The following is a 20717-nucleotide window of genomic DNA, read 5'->3' on the forward strand; positions in this document are numbered from 1 at the left end:
ATGCACAAGAACACAGAAATTGGGCTATGGAACATTAATCAAATGTGCTTTCAACAGACTAGTCAAAGTTTCAGTTATATATATATATATATATATATATATATATATATATATATATATATATATATATATATATATATATATATATATATATATATATATATATATATATATATATATATATATATATATATATATATATATATATATATATATTGTTACGGATTCGCGCCCGCCGGCGTGCTGACGGCCACGTAACTCGAATCGCGGCACGTCGCCCACCGGACGGACAATCCAGTCGTGACCCTCTCGGACTAACGCCGGGAACCAGTCACGGGTGGACCTTTCGGTCTCACCGCGATCGAGCCAATCGGCCCCCGCGTGGGATAGGGTTGCTCGCCGAATTCGACCTACCTAAGTACCCACACGGAGGGTAGACCGGGCGATCGCACCTCGCCGCAGGTCGACTTCGGACACGGGCCACTTAAGCGACCCGTTCCGTACTATCGGGATAACCGAGCGGTGTTATCGTCGGCCTCGACGGTTCGATTAATTATCGGGCATATTCAGCCCACTACCAACCCTTTTACGTGAAGCAAGATGAGGATTCAATGAAAGAAATGACGAAGCGAAGCGGGAAAGCAGTTCAACATAAAGCACATTTATTCGCGATGAACGGAAAGCACACATATACAATTCCACCAAAAGCACATAGAAAAGAGGAAAAGAAACACAATGCAATTTACACAAAAAGCAAATGTAAAAGCGAAGACACAATGCAGAGCTAATACCGACTACCGAGCACACGGCAACACTTATACAATTCTACTTCACAGACGGCGCCGACAACACATACCCAAAACCAAGGAAAAGAGAACCACCCTCCAGGATGAGGCGGGCCTGAGGCCGAGACCGGGTCGGGCCTACCCGTCTGGTGATGAGACGCGGAGCGGCGATGGTGCCTCAACTCTGCGGGCCTCGCGGACAGTGTCTGGTAGGGGGTGGGAAGGGGGCCCCCTTGGTCGCACTATCTCAGCGCGGGGGGAAACAGGAGGGGGTTGCTGATGCTCGGGGAAAGGAGGATTTTTACTCTGTCTCGAGTCCCGCGACGAGCGTCTCCACCTCGACCAGGTCGCGCCGTCGGCCTCCCTGGTGTGCAGCTCCCGGCACGACGCGAGCACCCCGTTGTCTGCCTTCGCCGCCTCTCCACAGCTCCGTCCTCTTCGCTCCGACTCCAACTCCGAACTCTTCCTCCTGCGAACTCCTTCCAAGGCACACACGACGACAACGACAACCAACTCCTTATTCACTTGACTGACGAACGCGGTCGCTTATATAAGCCCCGTGGCTTCGCTCTCTCATCTTTGACCCCCTGCCTTCGACCTTTCACCTCGCTCCCCATTGGCCCGAGAAAAAGTGGGCGTGAATGCTTTTTGATCCATGAATTTGCATATAGCGACCGCCCTCCAACGCCCTGGAGGCGGGGCCAAATCGCCCCTCGCTCACCGATTGGACGGAACAAAAGTGGGCGTGAGTCGTTTTTGATCCGTTTTTGGAGCGGAAAATCCGTGGTTTTGTACACGCTGTTCGGCGCGCGCCCTGCACGAGTCCAATACCGGTACCCACAAGCGGCGCAAGAACGGTGGCGATGCGACGGTTGCGAGGTGTGACGGGAAAGGTCGTGGCTGTTGTGGTGAAGCGGCGTTGTGGTGGGTGGTTGATGTTGTGACGACTGTTGAGACGTGGTTGGTGGTGGTAATCATGGCGGTTGGTCCAAAATAAAGATAGCAAAAGAAAAACGGCTATCCTGAAGAGTCGCAGCACGCATAAATGACATGTATTCCCACTAGACAACGGGTTTGGGCCTAACTACACATATACTTACCGAGATATCTCACCTAAGGGACCTGAATGGTGGTTTGCGAATTTGGTAACCACAACAATATATATATATATATATATATATATATATATATATATATATATATATATATATATATATATATATATATATATATATATATATATATATATATATATATATATATATATATATATCTAATCGAAGACAGTATATGAGATGACAACAAACTGAAACTTGTAAAGAGCCTTGCTTGAAGCCACCAATTAAGCGTGGAGGAGGTTCAGCTCAAGTTTGGGGCTGCATGTCCTCAATTAAACTCTCCTCTGAGCCGTCAAGCTTGGGTTTGAATCTCAGTCCAGCTATAACCAAGTCGTCCTGGTGTTTCACTTGCAGGGTGATTCATCAATGTGTTGGATGGATTTATACTGGTTCATCTAAACTTGATTACAGACTGATGGTTGGATATCCGGAAAGCACGATGCCTCTGGCCTTCAGTTGCGGAGGCATAAAATCAGAATGCATAGTTTTATAAATAACTAGCAGGGGTATTTTCCCGGTGGGTACCCAACATTGCCTGGTGCTGTTTTAACCCTGTTGGCATTTTGAAGAAATGAATTTGTGATTTTTTTTCGATTTTTTTTTTTGTGGGGGCCTAAAACATTTCCCTATACCTACTAAGGAATGGGGTCAGGCATCTTTTAATATTACCTTTCACATTGCTACAAAGGCTTGAGCATCCATGTGGGGCATCAGACATTTGGTCCTCATGAATGGAGTAATTTCCTCCCTTGCTTAAATGGGGTTCCCCACCTTGATTTTTGATGAAAGGGGGTGAGGACCCCCATGGGGTACTTCGGGCTGTACCCTGCCCATATATAATTGCACTCATCATGGTTCCCTTTTTGAGGCAATGTTTTATGGCCGGATGCCTTTCCTGACACCAACCCTAATAGTCGCCTCTTACGACACACAGGGATACAGTGTGTACCCATTCTAAACCGGGGCACACACCGGGATGGGTCTGGGCGAACAACAAATGTGTTAGCGAGAGAATGGCGACACATTGGTTGTTCACCCAGGACTTTAGAATGGATTTCTCACATGTCATGTTAAACAGAGAGCTTTCGGGGACTATCCTTTACACCTGCACCGAGCCCAGAAGCGAGCTCCCTCGAGGCTCTGATATTTCTCTTAGCCTCCAGGGAGAGACACTCTTAACCAGGCTTTGTGGCTTCTCTTGTCTCTTGCCTCGCACCACCTCATCTCTTCAAGGGGGTGGGCCGAAGCATGCCTCATCCAGTCTAATGTTTCCAATTCATTGTTTCCTCTATCTTTACAAGTATCCCAGTCCCTGCCACTGAAAAGCATCCCCATAGCACAATGCTGCTACCACTATGCTTCATGGTAGGGATGGTGTTAGATGGGTGATGAGCTGTGCTCAGTTTCTGCCAGACAGAGCGCTTTGCATTCTGGTCAAAGAGTTCAATTTTCATCTCATGAGACCACACAATCATTTGCCTCATGCTCTCAGCATCTTTCACGTGGTACTTTTTTGCAAACTCCAGGGCGTGCTGTCATGTGCCTTTTTCTCAGGAGTGGCTTCCGTCTAGCCATTCTCCCATAAAGCCAAGATTTGTGAAGTGCTGCAAAGACTGTTGTCCTTCCGGCAGGCTTGACTATCTCAGCCAAGGAACTCTGTAGCTCTAACAGAGTGGTCATTGGGTTTTTGGTCACCTTCCTGACCAAGGTCCTTCTTGCTCGGTTGCTCAGTTTGGTCGGACGGACCTCTTTAGACCCTTTAGACGCGTTGGACTCCTGAAGACCTTTAGACTGCTTCGACCCCTTGATCCATAGACCTTTAGATCCTATTTGCATTCTTTGGACTCCTTGAGCCTAGAGACTCTTAGACCCCTTTAGACCTGTAACTACTGTTGAAACACATCCTTTAGACCTGAAGACCATTTCGATCCTTTGAGACCACTTGTATCCATTGACCTTATGGACCACTTGACCCTTTATCCCTTTTTGACCTTTTAGACCCAAAAGACCACAAAGACCCCCCTAAGACCTTGTAGACCCGATAGACCCTGCATTACAAGCATTAGACCCCCCTGAAACCCTATATTACAAGCATTAGATCCCTCTAAAACCATATGTACGAGGTGTGTTCAAAAAGTATCCAACCTTAATTTTTCATGCGTAAACAAATGAAGCTAGGGAGGCGTGGTTTGGTGCACATATGTAGGCGATCCTAATTCGTATGCGTGAATATTTTCCCGCCTGCAGAAGCTGTCAGTCACCGACAGACCGCCGATGAGTAAGGAAGTGTAAGTGAGCGCCGTCGGATTTTCGTTTTTGACAAAATGATGGATCACTGTGGTCTCATCGCCAGTGATCACTGTGTTGAAGAAGTTGGGATCGCTGTTCACAGTCTCCAGCATGTCCTGTGCGATCTCCAAACGGAGTTGCTTCTGCTCGATCGTCAGCAGCTTTGGCACGAACTTCGCTGTGATTCTCCTTAAGCCCAAATCCTCAGTCACAATGGAATGAACGGATCCAATGCTGACGCCTGCCTCGTCGGCAAGTTCTCTGATCGTGATTCGATGATCCTGCATCAGCAGGGTCCTCACTTGGTTAATGACTATCTCATTTCGGGATGTTGAGGGCCTACCAGAACGTGCTTCACTTTCCACTGATGTGCGACCATCTTTGAAGCGGTTGTACCACTCTTTTATTTGTGTGGTGCCCATTGCTTCATTCCCGAAGGCCTGTTGAATCTTGCGGATCGTTTCCACTTGGGAATCGCCAAGCTTTACACAAAATTTGATGCAGTAGCATTGTTCAAGTTTTTCCGTCATTTTGTCAAAAACGAAAATCCGACGGAGCTCACTTACACTTCCTCACTCATCGGCGGTCTGTCGGCAACTGACAGCTTCTGCAGGCGGGAAAATATTCACGCATATGGATTAGGATCGCCTACATACGTGCACCAAACCACGCCTCCCTAGCTTCATTTGTTTACACACGAAAAATTAAGGTTGGATACTTTTTGAACACACCTCGTGTATATATTATATATATATATATATATATATATTGTTGTGGTTACCAAATTCGCAAACCACCATTCAGGTCCCTTAGGTGAGGTATCTCGGTAAGTACATGTGTAGTTAGGCCCAAACCCGTTGTCTAGTGGGAATACATGTCATTTATGCGAGCTGCGACTCTTCAGGATAGCCGTTTTTCTTTTACTATCTTTATTTTGGACCAACCGCCATGATTACCACCACAATCACAACATCAACCACCAACCACAACTCCGCTTCACCACAACCGCCACGACCTTCCCGTCACACCTCGCAACCGTAGCATCGCCACCGTTCTTGCCCCGCTGTGGGTACCGGTGTTGGACTCGTGCAGGGCGCGCGTCGAACAGCGTGTACAAAATCACGGATTTTGTGCTTCAAAAACGGATCAAAAACGACACACGCCCACTTTTTGCCGTCCAATCGGTGAGCGAGGGGCGATTTGGCCCCGCCTCCAGGACGATCGATATATGCAAATTTGTGGATCAAAAAGCCTTCACGCCCACTTTTTCTCGGGCCAATGGGGAGCGAGGTGAAAGGTCAAAGGGAGGGGGTCAAAGGCGAAGCTACGGGGGGGGATAAAAGGACCGTGTTCGTCAGTCAGGAGAGTCGGTCGGAGAGTCAAGGAGAGGAGAGTCCAAAGAAGAGTCCAGAGTCGGAGAGTCCAGAGGCGGAGAGGCGGAGAGTAGGAGAGTCGGAAGCAGGGGGTCAAGACTTCGCGGGCGGTGGAGCTGCTCGTCGTGTGCGTTGGAGTCGGAACGGAGGGGACGAGCTGTGGAAAGGCGGCGACACCAGACGAGGGGGTGCTCGCGTCGTGCAGGGAGCTGCACCCGAGGGAGGCCGACAGCGCGACCTGGCCGAGGTGGAGACGCACACCAGGGATAATAAAGATCCTCTATACCCCGAGCATCAGCAACCCCCTCCTGTTTCCCCCCCGCGCTGAGATAGTGCGACCAAGGGGGCCCCTTTCCCACCCCCTACCAGACACTGCCCGCGAGGCCCGCGGGGTTGGGGCGCCATCGCCGCTCCGCGTCTCATCACCAGACGGGTAGGCGCGACCCGGTCTCGGCCTCAGGCCCGCCTCATTCTTGGGGGTATTCTTTTCCTTGGTTTTGGGTATGTGTTGTCGGTGCCGTCTGTGAGGTAGAATTGTATAAGTGTTGCCGTGTGCTCGGTAGTCGGTATTAGCTCTGCATTGTGTTTTCGCTTTTGCATTTGCTTTTTGTGTAAATTGCATTGTGTCTTTTCTGTGTGCTTTTGGTGGAATTGTATATGTGCGCTTTCCGTTCATCGCGAATAAATGTGCTTTGTGTTGAACTGTTTCCCGCTTCGCTTCGTCATTTCTCCCATTGAATCCTCATCTTGCTTCACGTAAAGGGTTGGTAGTGGGCTGAATACGCCCGATAATTAATCGAACCGTCGAGGTCGACGATAACACCGCTCGGTTATTCTGATAGTACGGAACGGGTCGCTTAAGTGGCCCGTGTCCGAAGTCGACCTGCGGCGAGGTGCGATCGCCCGGTCTACCCTCCGCGTGGGTACTTAGGTAGGTCGACCCGGCGAGCAACCCTATCCCACGCGGGGGCTGATTGGCTCGATCGCGGTGAGACCGAAAGGTCCACCCGTGACTGGTTCCCGGCGTTAGTCCGAGAGGGTCACGACTGGATTGTCCGTCCGGTGGGCGACGTGCCGCAATTCGAGTTACGTGGCCGTCAGCATGCCGGCGGGCGCGAATCCGCAACACTGGTGTCAGGTCGTGCGATACAAATTCATCGCCCTCCTCGCGGCACTGGTATTGGAGAACGGGACAACGGGCTCTCCTGTCTCCAGCGAAATTCACGGGAATCGGTCCAGGGGTGAGAGAAGCGACCCCCGATTCCCTCCAAATTACGAGCGAGCGAAATTAACCCTTCACGAGAAGCAAGATGGCGTCTCAAGGCGAGCGGGAGCCGGGGGTATTAGAAATGTATATGTGTGGTAATGTAGAGTCCATGGTCCAGGATGGAATCCCCGTGCAGGAAATGTTGATTGTGCAGGAACACGGACTCGCCCAACTGAACCCAGAGCCCGAAATGGGTGCGGCAGCGGCCGCAGTGTATGACACCTCCCCCCCCCCCTCTCCACCAAGACCCTTCCCCAACCCTTGCCGAAACGGCTCAGCTGAGTGCATCCAACATGGCCCAGCTATGCGCCATGCTGGCGGCAATGAACACCAAGATGAATGCGAAAATGATCGAAAAAATGGATGCAAATACAAACGAAATGAAAGGCATGAACAAACAAATGATCGAAAAAATGGATGCGAATATGAAAAACGAAATGAAAGGCATGAACGAAAAGATGGATGCGTATACACAAAAGATAGATGCGTATACACAAAAAATGGAAACAAATATGAAAGAGCTACGGGGTGAGACGCAGAACATGGGCCGATGCCTGCAGGCGGGCATGAAGGCCGTGACCAGGGAGCTGAAAATGGCGACTCCACGTGTCGGAGCGGGCGAGCTGGAGGGGGGTGCAACGGCTGACAGGCCCGCGGTGGAGGCGGGTGAAAAAATAATTCGTGGAACGTGTTGGGCGAGGGTCGTGACGATGACCGAAAGGGAAAAATTAAATGGGGAGATCAAAACGTGTGAGACGAGACACGAGGTGACGACAACGGAAATAATAGTTGAGACAAGGGAGGTAAAGGGTGAAGAGTTGGCAGAGACACGGGAGACAGAAAAAATAGAGGGAAGACTACACGATGAAGACGGGGTAAGTGACGCACACACACACACGGAGGTAGTGGAGGATAATGGGGGTGAGCTCGCGGAGCGTGTAGGGACCCGGTGCGAGCAGCGGGATGGGCTCCTCCAGGAACGAGGGGAGGGAGTATGCCCCCTTGAGGCGAGTCACGACCAGGTGAGTTCGGTCGTGCTTTGCGAGGTCGAGGGGAGGAGTGCTGTGGACAGGTGCACTGAGAGCTTGGGGGGTATAGAGGCCCCGGAGACCCTTGTGGGGACACGAATCCCCAGTGTCGTTGTCCCTGTGTGTGTGGTGCAAGGCGTGAGTGCGTCCCCGTGTGTGGAAGCGACCCCGTGTGTGGAAGCGACCCCGTGTGTGAGTGGTGTGGTGGCGATGGTGCCGGAGTGCGTGCTTCCCAGCACGCCGTGTGTGGGTGAGGCACCGTGTGTGAGTGAGGCCGTGTGTGTGGATGAAACTGCCAGTGTGAGTGAGGCACCGCGGTTGAGTTCCCCCGCGTGTGTGAGTGAGGGACGGTGTGTGGATGAGGCACGGAGTGCGAGTGAGGCACCGCGGGTGAGTGCCCCCGCACGCGTGAGTGAACGGCTGTGTGCAAGGGAGACCGTGTGTGTGAGAGAGCGGTATGTGAGGGAGATGTCGGTTGGCATGCGGGAGCACGCAGCCGCGTCTCCCGGTGTGAGTTTAATGGTGTGGACTGTGTGCGTCGTAACACGCAGGTATGCGTGTGTGGAATGGAGACGGAGACGGCGACAGAGGAGAGAAAGCCGAGTAGCGGCTGTAGTTGTTTCAGGGACCGTGCCGGGTTCACCCAGCAGTGAGCACGCGGTCCGTGCTGTGCAACGCACGAGACCACCACGTGCTCGCTTGCGAGAGTGAAGTCCCGGTCCGGAAACGCACGCGGTGGATTTGCCGATCCCGCGGACGGACAAAGTTTAGGCAGGTAAATGGATTTGGACCGGACGGGTTCTCCACGCGATCGTGTGTGTTGAGCTCCAACGGGCAAAGCACATGTGTTCGCGTGGGGAACCCCTCGAGACGTGGGGCTTGTGTTTTTTTTTGCGCACGGTGACGTCATGGCTGCACGTGTGGTTGGAATCCGGCAGGAGGGGTATCTCTGCCGGATGGTTCCGTCCAAGGAGGGACGAGGAACACGTGCAGCTGCATGACGTCACGGGCAGGTGCAAAGTGCGCGAGCTCTGAGTTGCCGCGCAGGTGCTGCGCATGAAAAAAAAAAAAAAAAGCAAGCGTCACTTTCGGGTGTACAGGATTCCTGGGCAAGGGGTGAAAGACCCCCTTAACCGGGGCACAGGATGGAAACTAGTTAGGGGGAAGGGTTAGCTTAGTTAGACCGACTTCATGGGGCAGAGTAAGTCCTCATGGAGTCCGTGGAATGGATTAGGTAGAGGGATTGTAGCCAGATTTAGGTTGGGAAATAAAATGAATTTTAGAGATTAGGAGACAGTGACAGGCAGTGAATGTGTAGAGGGGACGTAGCTTAGCTACGTAGTGTTAAAAGGAACGTGCTGTAGTTTAAGGGACGACGTGGGAGCACGAGTTAGTTAGGGGATGTAGTTAGGAGGATGGCAGAGTTCAGTGGTGTGTGTGTGTTGAAAAGTTGTGAGGTGAGTACACGTTGAGTGAGTGAGGCCAGCGGGTCTGTGTGTGTGGAGTGAATGGGGAATGCATGGTGCGATGAGTGATTGGGGGGAGGAGTGACTCCCGCCCAAGGGACCCCGGGGTCAGTGTAGACTGAGTTAGCTGGGTTAGTCAAATTGAAAAATGGAGGTCGTTTTGTTGTTGGTGGGAGTGTAGGCTCGAGACCCATTTTGAGGGGTGCAGGAGCCCTGTTGACGGGCTTGGGAGCGTGGCTGCGAAAGGTGAGTATCGCTGAGTGGGTACCCCGGGCACCAGGCTAGTCGGCCGCGGTAGGCCATGGGCCCATGGGGGGCCGGGATAGAGTAGTGGGCACGGGTGCGCCTGCTTGGTGCGGGGGCCCGGGGCGCCATTAGCCGCGTGGGCAGTGTTGTGGGCACGGGTGACCCTCGGAAAGGGGCCCGGGAGGCCGGCCTGCCACGTGTGCGTTTCAGGGGAGGTGCCATGGGGGCACTCCCCGGTGTTAGGGAGCTGGTAGGCTCGGAGGCAGTGTAGTGCCCGGGGGTGCCATAGCGGGAGATTCGGCAGAGGGTCGTGCCTGCCAAAGGGAGCCACGTGTCCTAGCCAGGAGACCGTGTGAGGGCACGGAGAGAAAATTGGGGGGCGAGGCCCGAAATTGTGAGGACACCAACACAGGCGACGGGAATCTGGGTTGTTAGAACCAATAGTTTAAGCGAGAGGCGCTTGTTGAAAGCCCCGGGGTAGTTTACCAGTTAAATGGATAGGGTAGATTAGGAGATGTACCCCTCCGCACCATCCATCCCCTCGCTCTCGTTGTGGGCCGCTGGACCCACTTTGGGTTAGATCGCCGAACTCTGGGGAGGCCATTCTGAGGCTTGAATTGGGCCTCGACACAGGACGTTAGCTCTCCCTTGTTCCCCTCCGGGAAGGGAACGTAGGGGTTGGGAGTAGGCTAGGTGACAGAATAGGTTAGCCGAACAAGGACGATAAAGGGGGTTAGGGGACGATTTATAGTGGGGGAGTAAAAATAAAAACAACAAAAAAATAAGTTGGGGCTAAATTGGGGTTTGACAAATTAAGGGAGTGGGTATGTACAGTGACAGGCAAAGGCGATAGGTTGGGAGGGAGACAGGTAGGTAGGTCCAAGCCCGCCTTCCAAGTGGCCAGCACCACCGCACTCCCTCCACCAACTTCCACTGACAGCAAGGCAGAGGCCGGCCAACTTCATCGGCAGCTGTTGTTGTGCTGCAAGGCCTGTGCCGGCCCACTTCATCTGCCGACTGGCTGTTTTTCTTCAAGGCCTGTGCCGGCCAGTTCATCTGCCGGCTGTGTTTGCCTGCAGCGGCCTTCTTCTGCGGGCTGTGTTTGCCTGCTACCTTTGCCATGCCATGCCCACTGCCCACGTTCACCAGCCCCGTTCAATTTTGCTTTGCCCCCCCCCCTGTTCATTTCCATGTGCGCCAGGATCCGCAAGGCAACAGTTTGCAAGCTGCGAGAACTGCCCCGTTGGCAGCTACAACACGGGCCTGCAGTGGCGGCCCGTGCACCGTGTTTGTGTTCATGCATCCATTCGTTGTGCTCATTGCGTGTGCCACTTGAGCTGGCACGGAGACTGCGTTGTGCAGCCCATGCACCGTTGTGGTTCACTGCGTTCAGTTCAAAAGGGGAGGCCTTGGACTGCGTGTGAGCAGCCAGCCACGTTCCCTGTCACCTGCATTGTTTGAGCCAGAGACTGCATGCGGGCAGCCTGGCTCCCTGCTAACTGCTTGTCTTTTGCAGAGTTCAATGATCCTGGGCCATGGTTTAGTGTAAAATTTGTAAGTTAAGGGTAAGATGTACTGTAAATATGAGTGCGCCCCCGGCATGTCTGTCTAGCGCCGGCAATTTTATTTAAGTCGTCCGTGTGAGTGAGTTTGTTTAGATAGTTACGCAGCCCTCAGGTTATTTATTTTGGGGACACGAATACCATGAATGTCGCACTCAGGGATCCGTAGGTAAAATGTACTAGGGGAAAACTACACATGATGGCACACGAAAATTTGACGACTCGGGACGAGTCTGTAAAAAGGGGAGGAGGTAGTGTTGTGGTTACCAAATTCGCAAACCACCATTCAGGTCCCTTAGGTGAGGTATCTCGGTAAGTACATGTGTAGTTAGGCCCAAACCCGTTGTCTAGTGGGAATACATGTCATTTATGCGAGCTGCGACTCTTCAGGATAGCCGTTTTTCTTTTACTATCTTTATTTTGGACCAACCGCCATGATTACCACCACAATCACAACATCAACCACCAACCACAACGCCGCTTCACCACAACCGCCACGACCTTCCCGTCACACCTCGCAACCGTAGCATCGCCACCGTTCTTGCCCCGCTGTGGGTACCGGTGTTGGACTCGTGCAGGGCGCGCGTCGAACAGCGTGTACAAAATCACGGATTTTGTGCTTCAAAAACGGATCAAAAACGACACACGCCCACTTTTTGCCGTCCAATCGGTGAGCGAGGGGCGATTTGGCCCCGCCTCCAGGACGATCGATATATGCAAATTTGTGGATCAAAAAGCCTTCACGCCCACTTTTTCTCGGGCCAATGGGGAGCGAGGTGAAAGGTCAAAGGGAGGGGGTCAAAGGCGAAGCTACGGGGGGATAAAAGGACCGTGTTCGTCAGTCAGGAGAGTCGGTCGGAGAGTCAAGGAGAGGAGAGTCCAAAGAAGAGTCCAGAGTCGGAAAGTCCAGAGGCGGAGAGTAGGAGAGTCGGAAGCAGGGGGTCAAGACTTCGCGGGCGGTGGAGCTGCTCGTCGTGTGCGTTGGAGTCGGAACGGAGGGGACGAGCTGTGGAAAGGCGGCGACACCAGACGAGGGGGTGCTCGCGTCGTGCAGGGAGCTGCACCCGAGGGAGGCCGACAGCGCGACCTGGCCGAGGTGGAGACGCACACCAGGGATAATAAAGATCCTCTATACCCCGAGCATCAGCAACCCCCTCCTGTTTCCCCCCCGTGCTGAGATAGTGCGACCAAGGGGGCCCCTTTCCCACCCCCTACCAGACACTGCCCGCGAGGCCCGCGGGGTTGGGGCGCCATCGCCGCTCCGCGTCTCATCACCAGACGGGTAGGCGCGACCCGGTCTCGGCCTCAGGCCCGCCTCATTCTTGGGGGTATTCTTTTCCTTGGTTTTGGGTATGTGTTGTCGGCGCCGTCTGTGAGGTAGAATTGTATAAGTGTTGCCGTGTGCTCGGTAGTCGGTATTTGCTCTGCATTGTGTTTTCGCTTTTGCATTTGCTTTTTGTGTAAATTGCATTGTGTCTTTTCTGTGTGCTTTTGGTGGAATTGTATATGTGCGCTTTCCGTTCATCGCGAATAAATGTGCTTTGTGTTGAACTGTTTCCCGCTTCGCTTCGTCATTTCTCCCATTGAATCCTCATCTTGCTTCACGTAAAGGGTTGGTAGTGGGCTGAATACGCCCGATAATTAATCGAACCGTCGAGGTCGACGATAACACCGCTCGGTTATTCTGATAGTACGGAACGGGTCGCTTAAGTGGCCCGTGTCCGAAGTCGACCTGCGGCGAGGTGCGATCGCCCGGTCTACCCTCCGCGTGGGTACTTAGGGAGGTCGAATTCGGCGAGCAACCCTATCCCACGCGGGGGCTGATTGGTTCGATCGCGGTGAGACCGAAAGGTCCACCCGTGACTGGTTCCCGGCGTTAGTCCGAGAGGGTCACGACTGGATTGTCCGTCCGGTGGGCGACGTGCCGCGATTCGAGTTACGTGGCCGTCAGCACGCCGGCGGGCGCGAATCCGCAACAATATATATATATATATATATATATATATATATATATATATATATATATATATATATATATATATATATATACACATACCCTGTTAGATCCTTTTGAACCCTTAGACCCTTATAGACCCTGTAGACCGTATGATAACCCAAATACCCTGAAGATCCTTTTGAACCCTACGAGACCATTAGACCCTTTAGAACCCATAGACCCCTGAAGTCCGATCAACCCTTTTAGACCTGGAACTAATGTTGGAACAAACCTTTTCGACCCCTTAGATATTTTAGATCCTTTTAAGACCCTAAAGAACTTTAGACCCCTTAAGACCCTTCTAGACAGACCATTATAAACCCTTTGGACCACTTAGACCCTTTAAACCTTTACATTCCTGAGACACCTGAGAACTGCAGAGCCGTTAGACCCCTTTAGACGCACACCACACAAACATTGCTAAAGCAATATACAGACTATGCTTTTTTCAGTAAGTAATGCGCAATCTCCACCTTCCCAGAGGCTGTGTACTGCACAAGGTGGAACAGAATTTGCATATTGGGTCACAGAATGGCTCACCAATCAAAACCTGGAGCATGTTGTTTATTTGGATTCTGCAAGTATCATGCTATGCGCGACATCTTTTGTGTTTGTTGATTTGTTTGTTTGGTTTCGTGTTTGCATATTATTATTGTGATAAGAAACATCAAAATGCAAAATGCAAGATGCAATGTTGTGTCATTCAAAACAAAACAGTTTTTCAATTATTTTTCCAACTCATTATGATTGATCTTCCCTTTCTCAGGAACAAGCTCATATCTAGCAACGGAGGCTCATTCAATGGGGGACATGGAGATGGAAATACAAATGAACGTCTGAAACAGGTACAGCTTCCAGCATTGATCAATTTGTCTAAGAATAGGTTATGAGGGATGTTCAGAGGGTTTTACAACTCATGTACATAGAGAAACGGGGATAACAAGTTTTAACGTTATTACCTCTGCCACCTAAGGTGGATGGAGGTTATGTTTTCACCCATGTTTGTCTGTCTGTCTGTGAGCAGAATGTCTCAAAGTTTTGGACGGATTGAGACAAAAATTGGTGGACAAGTTGGGTTTGTGACTAGAACGAATTGATTCGATTTTTGTGAAGATCCAGATACGATGATTTCTTTTTAAAATTTCATAAGTGATTCCTCACCATTGAGAGGCTCAAAAACGATATACAAACATGGTGTTTCAAAAAGTTGTGGACACGTTATGGCAAAACTAGGTGGATAAGTGAGGTAGGTAACAAGAACAAACCGATTCGATTTTGGTTCAGATTCGGATTCAGATCCAGCTTATCATTGGGATGCAAAACGTAAACTGTTCTGCCTGGTGGAGGTATGCGCTCTCCCGAGTGCCATTCTATTTTCTCAATATAATCACACTTCCTCTGAATATACTTAGCCCATTGTTTTTTCTTCATACTAGTAATGGCATCATGAGTAAACAATCTTCTGACTGCTCCTTTAACCACTAATCAATGGTATAATTCAATAAATCATCATTTTGAACCCATTTGCTAAACAGGTCGAACTTCAGATGTCAGAACTAGTCAAATGGGGCAAAGTCTTGGCTGTAGGGTGAATGATTCAACCGTTCAACCCATACTGGTGCATGACTGCCTGTGTGTCTCTTTGCCTTGTAAAATGTTCATACATTACTGACAAGGATGCTGCTTCAGAAATGCTGCATTGTTGTGTTGCATAATAATGCTAGTGTCATGAGCTGGCCTTTTTTGAGGATAGCTTCAGGCAGCCAGACTGACAACCCAGTTGGCATAATATTAACCAGTGATTGTAGCTTAGTGTGACATGTAATCAATCAGCATCCTTTTTGAATCCCTGAAGATGCTGCAAGTAATCTTGCTGGTTGAAGACTGTGTGTAACTTCCTTGGGGTGGAGATGCCCAGTGCATTGATTATTATTTTTATTTTTAAATTTTTTTTCGTATACAGTCACGGTTCATGGAAGAGCTTGAACACAAAACAGATCAGGACGCAACAGAATAAAATGAACAGTAGAAAGAGAAAGGGGAAATGGTAACAACAGGGATGAGGGGCAAAATAGATGGACACAGACAGCAAGGGATGTGGGTAAGGATGAGGGGAAGAGGGGAATACAGAGGGTAGATGAGATGGAAACAGAAGCAAACTTCCAGGAAGAAAAACTGGAAATGTGGGGTCACAGTGGGGGCAGTGGGGTGGTTTAACAGGAACATAAAGGTTCATGGTTTTGTATTGGGGATGATCTGAGAGGGTGATGAATAGCTGTCTTGAAGACCTGAAGGCAAGAATGAGATTGAAGAGAATGGAAGTTGGTTCCACAGGTGGGAAAAAGGGGAACAAATGAGTGGAGGTAAGCAGTGATACTGGATTTTGGGAGTTTCACCAGAAGGGAGTTGCTGATGGACCACATGCACCCTGCAGAAACCTGGTGTGTGGGGGGGGGGGGGCGGACAAAGTATGGAGAAGCCAGTGGATGCAAGACCAGAAATGGAGCGGAAGGCAGGGAGACCACCAAACAGTCTGTAATGGCAAAGTGATAGGCCCATGGACTCAGCTTCATCGCGTGGGATTCCAATGACATTGAAGGCCTTTGTTTCCACGGTGTAAAGCAGAGCAAAGTGTTTGCCATGAGAGAAAGATAGATAGATAGATTTCTCAGGATTGAAAGACATATTCCAAGTGTTTCACCAGATTGTGATATTGTCAAGGCCCGAAGAGAGGGATGAGGTTGCTGCCTGTCTTTCTGAAGGATGAGGGATCTCACAGCAGAGGGTGTAGTCGTCATCCAATATAGAAAGGGGATTTTTCAGTGAGTCGGAGAAATTGTTGATGAAGATTAGGAATGGGATAGGGCCGAGAACACTGTCTTGGGGCACTCCAGCCTTGACAGGGAGAGGAAATGAAAGGATTCGGTTGAGAGCTACATGTTGGCTACAAGAGTAGAGGAAGTCATTGCCATAGGCAGAGTTTGGAAAGCAAAGTGGGATGCCAGACTGTATCGAAAGCTTGAGACATATCTCGAGGCTTTGATATAATAGTCTGGCATCGTGTTGATTCAGTCTTGGTTTTAAGGTCCCAGTGTTGAATTGATGTCTCATCACTATTATATAACCAGACATGACAAAAACTGTGCTGGATCAGCATTGAAAACCTCCAGCAACTCTTTACTGCTTTCCACCCTCTGGTGGCAATCTCACATGCAGAGGTTGCATGCTGAGACACCCACCTTGCAGAAACCTTTGAAATGCCAAGATGCACATGGATAATGGCTTCAATGCTTCCAACAGAAATGCCAAACGCTTTGTAAGGACTGCATAATTAATTCTGCAATCAGACGTTATCATGCTTTATACAGCAGAGACTGTTCCTGCACTAGTCATGTCTGAGGGTCATCAAGACCTGGGGACGGCTTCAATCGATTATGTACCATGTATAAACTCTTTCGCCTGTCGTATCATTGTGGTATAATGTAGGAATCCCCTCATAACACAGTATAATGTAGGAATCCCCTCATAACCCTTGGATTTGCTCTGCAGTGCATCCTTCCTTGTTCAAAAATTTGATGATCGTACATTGATCAAGCTTTGAAAAATAGCAACCTTAAATTATTGAAGAGAACAGAACAGCATTTGTCACCCACCGATGGCAATACATATGTGGAATTATAAGTATGTATGTTGTTTTCAACGCATATAAATCTCTTGCAATAGGCACACGCTGATTATCTGAATTGCAAAACATTTTCATGTCTTCTGGTCAGTGCAATATTTCTCAGATGTGTAGCTTTCTTTTTCATTGGTGCTTGGGCCAAGCTGTTAAAGTTGTGCCCTGTGGCCATTCCCCCTTGCATTTTACCTGGATCGGAAACTTAACCTGTGAAACTTGTTAAAGGACAAGGTGAATCAACTTTGAGTGTGATAAGTACTTGGGATTTGAACCTGTCATTTCTGTGTCTAAGAGAAGCATTCATCTCGAGGCTCGACAGGAGACTAATAGATATGTGCAGATGCAACATCTATTTTTGGAACTGTTTCAAAGGAAATTTTCCATTTGACAAAACCAGTATGTTTAATCTTCCAGGAGATTATGGACGAGATGAGAAAGGAGCTGCAGAAGCTAAAGGAGGAAATAATTGTTGGTAAGACTGGATATAATGCATTGGAGAACGATTGTTGCAGTTGTATTTTTGTGTGGGTTATATTGCAAATGTATTGTTAGCTGGACACTGGAGTGTGTGTGTGTGTGTGTGTGTGTGTGTGTGTGTGTGTGTGTGTGTGTGTGTGTGTGTGTGTGTGTGTGTGTGTGTGTTTGGGTCATAACTTTTTTTTTTCCAACAAACCCTTATTATGAGAATATGAAGAAGACCAATTGATAATTGGGTCAATATGTCAAAGGGCAAAGTTACAATAGGTACAAAAAGGCATTATTAGCCCATCCATGAGACGCCAGGTTTTGTACTGGTAATTGCTTCCGTGTTTATTTATTTACCACCAGCAAAGGTACCAGGCGTTTCCTGGCAACACCAGGTCCCTCCTCCCACCCCTTTCCCTCCCTCTTATCACCCCTTCCCCTGCCTCCTACCACCCCACCCCCCCTTTTTATTCCCACCCCAACCCTTCTCCTCCCCCCTCCCACCTCTATCCTTTCCCTCCCTCATCTCACAACGGTATCCGGCATTGCCCTGGATCTAATATACATCTATTGGACTTCCACCATCTAATATGTCAAGCTGAGTTTGTGTATGTGGGTGGGTGAGTGTGTCGGTGGATCATAAGCATCACCCATTCTGCAGGCCACATCTTTTTCCCCTCTCTTCCCAGCATCACAAGCACCACCCATTATCCAGGCCACTCCTTTCCCTCCAGCCGTCCAGAAATCGCCGCCATCTTTTTCACTCTGCATTGCTCTGATTGCTTGTTTGTAGGCCTCTGATGTAAATTTGAAGACTGAACAATGCGTCTTCTATCATTAAATAAAGATACCGTTTTGAGGCAATAAAGGTACATTTTGATTTCAACTCAAATGAGGTAATGCATGCTTTGTCCACAGCAATCATGGCAGCTTTCTAATATACACCGCCCCATGAAGGTACGTTAATTCTAAAATGCAGAAGAAAGAAAATAGTAATCTTTCATTGAAAGAAAACTTTTAGTTTTTGCCCAACTTTTCAAGGCTGAGGAACAAACTGATGGACATGTAATATTATGTAAAGTAAATAAACATTCAAGCCAGCTTGGTCGTGAAATACCCACATCCGTAATTAATTAGTTGAGAGGCTGCCGGGGAAATTCCCGAGATATTTATTATGTACATGTACACTTTAAAGAAGTTATGTACACACACTCTTCAAAGTTGTATGAAATGTACACGTCCACTTTCTGACACTCAACTTCACCTCTGAGTTTATGTACTTTTTAAAATGAATAAGGTATGTTTTCATTACAATGAAAATAGGCATGATTAATATTTGAAGTCTTTCATTTAAAAAATGTCCTTTTGGCAGTGTTTTGTATGTACTGTATGCTATTGAGATGCCCAGGGGTGTGTTCAGTTATCAAGCAGCTAGCTAGCGCTTGCCAAGTCAGCCTTTCCTTGCCAATGGTTTCTAATGGAGTGCTCGCTTGAGTGCTTAAGTCACTTGGCGAACGCTCTTCAAGAAACTTGGTAATTGAACACACCCCAGATTCATGACATGGTGTTGAGGATAAACATCTATAGCATAACTTTTTTTCAGCCATATCGATGAATTAGTCCCTCAGGGGGTGGGGTTGGAGGAGGGAGGGGAAAGGGTGGGGTGGGAAAAGGGGCCCAACGTTGCCTGGCAATGCCAGGTACCTCTGCTAGTTAAGTACATATTTAGAGACAAACATCACACGTCGCTTCGCTGATGGGAATACTAGGGGAGAGAGAGAGAGAGAGAGAGAGAGAGAGAGAGAGAGAGAGAGAGAGAGAGAGAGAGAGAGAGAGAGAGAGAGAGAGAGAGAGAGAGAGAGAGAGAGAGATATATATATATATATATATATATATATATATATATATGAAGGGGGAGAGCAAAGAATGGGGGAGGGAGAGTGACGTCGCTATACACTCTGGGAAGGAGTAGGTGTGAGGATGGCGGTGGGTGCGACAGAAAGAGAGGAGGGGAAAATAAATGGGGAGAACGATGCAGGAGATGCGAGGAAGGGGAGGGGGGGGAGAGTGACCCCTCAACACACATCGCTATACACTCTGAGAGGGAGAGGTGTGAGTAGGGGGATGGGAGTGAAATAAATAGAGAAGGGGGAGGGAGGGGGAGATGTGGGGGGTGGGAGAGCGACGCCTTATCACACATCACTATACACTCCGGGAGGGAGGGGGGAAGGAGGGAAGTGAGGCATCTCTCCATCTTCCTCCCCCCCCCCCCTTAGTATTCCCATCAGCGAAGCAACAGGCGATGTTTGCACAAGGGGGTATTCTCAACTTGTGTTTGATAGTGGGACTTGAGGGGAATGGGGTGGGAGGGGTTTTGAGTTGCCTTTGATTGGGGGGGACTTGAAGGGAAGCAGAGGGAATGGTCCCATCTGCCAGCATTAGTACAGGATTGAATGAAATGGGGAACATTAAAACAGCGCGGGCAAACGGGTTATACTAAACACCACCCGGGGATGCGCAGATATCACCAGAGACGTCCATGGGGGTGGAGGAGGGAGGGGGTTTTGGAGGGAAGCGTGCAGAGTGGGGAAGGGAAGGAAGGGCCTTTTCCTTCCTTCGTCAAAAAAGCTGTGCCAGTGTTTGTGCCTTTATTTAATTTCCGCACACGTTTTACAACTAAAATGTGATAAACTCAAGAATTTCTTAACCTAAGCCTATTTATAGAATTTTTAAACTGCGTTATTGAGTTTAGCAGCAGTAACAACTGATAAAAAAACACAGGTGTTCATTTGTCCAATTCACACATTCTTTGACACCCTTTCCTCTCCCCGACCTCCGGAAATGCCCACAGAGTTGTATGGGGATGGAGGGGGTTTGGGAGGAGGTAAGCATGATGGGAGAGGAAGGAAGGACAGCACCATAGAATATGAAAGTTTGATAAACCTAACAACAGGTGCAAAAGAACAAAATAATGTCCGAATTACATTCTCTGCAGACAAATTGCAAAATTAATAAAGGTTGAATTTATTTATGAATGTGTAACTGTCTCGGGGCATCTTTGGGCGGTGTTTAGTATGACAGCATTCAAACAGGATAGCATTACCACCTGTCACTTTCAAACAGCATGTACCATTTTTAAAGAGATTATAACATGGGCTTCCCTTGAGGGATGCGACTTGAACTGTGACCATGTGTACCCACTCTGCAACTCTCCCAGGCAAAGGTTGCATTTTAAACTTTTGTCAGATTTAAGTCAGACAACGGAACACATGTTTATATTTGTACTTCGTTTACTTTATCACCTTAGCATTGTCTTGAATGTCAATTTGTAATTTTATTTTCAAAAATGACAACCGCTGTGATAAAAAATTTTAAAAAATCAATTACACATCTGTTGACTGTATCGACATGGTTGAATTACAAACACCGGTTGATAAGGAAAG

At 49.0% G+C, this 20717-nt stretch overlaps 1 protein-coding gene across 1 annotated transcript in view; it reads left to right on the forward strand.

The window, feature by feature from the left end:
• Positions 1 to 20717, forward strand: part of LOC147023107 (uncharacterized) — a 107500-nt gene that overhangs the window by 74663 nt on the left and 12120 nt on the right. Inside the window, exons 13-14 of the mRNA XM_085888167.1 lie at positions 13897 to 13975; positions 17224 to 17281. Of these exons, the coding sequence (XP_085744293.1) occupies positions 13897 to 13975; positions 17224 to 17281 (137 nt within the window). The remainder of the gene's footprint in view (positions 1 to 13896; positions 13976 to 17223; positions 17282 to 20717) is intronic.

This window comes from Eptatretus burgeri, chromosome 7 (genome assembly GCF_056783735.1).
Source record: "Eptatretus burgeri isolate ZD-2024b chromosome 7, Ebu_testis_v1, whole genome shotgun sequence".
Taxonomy (NCBI): Eukaryota; Metazoa; Chordata; class Myxini; order Myxiniformes; family Myxinidae; genus Eptatretus; species Eptatretus burgeri.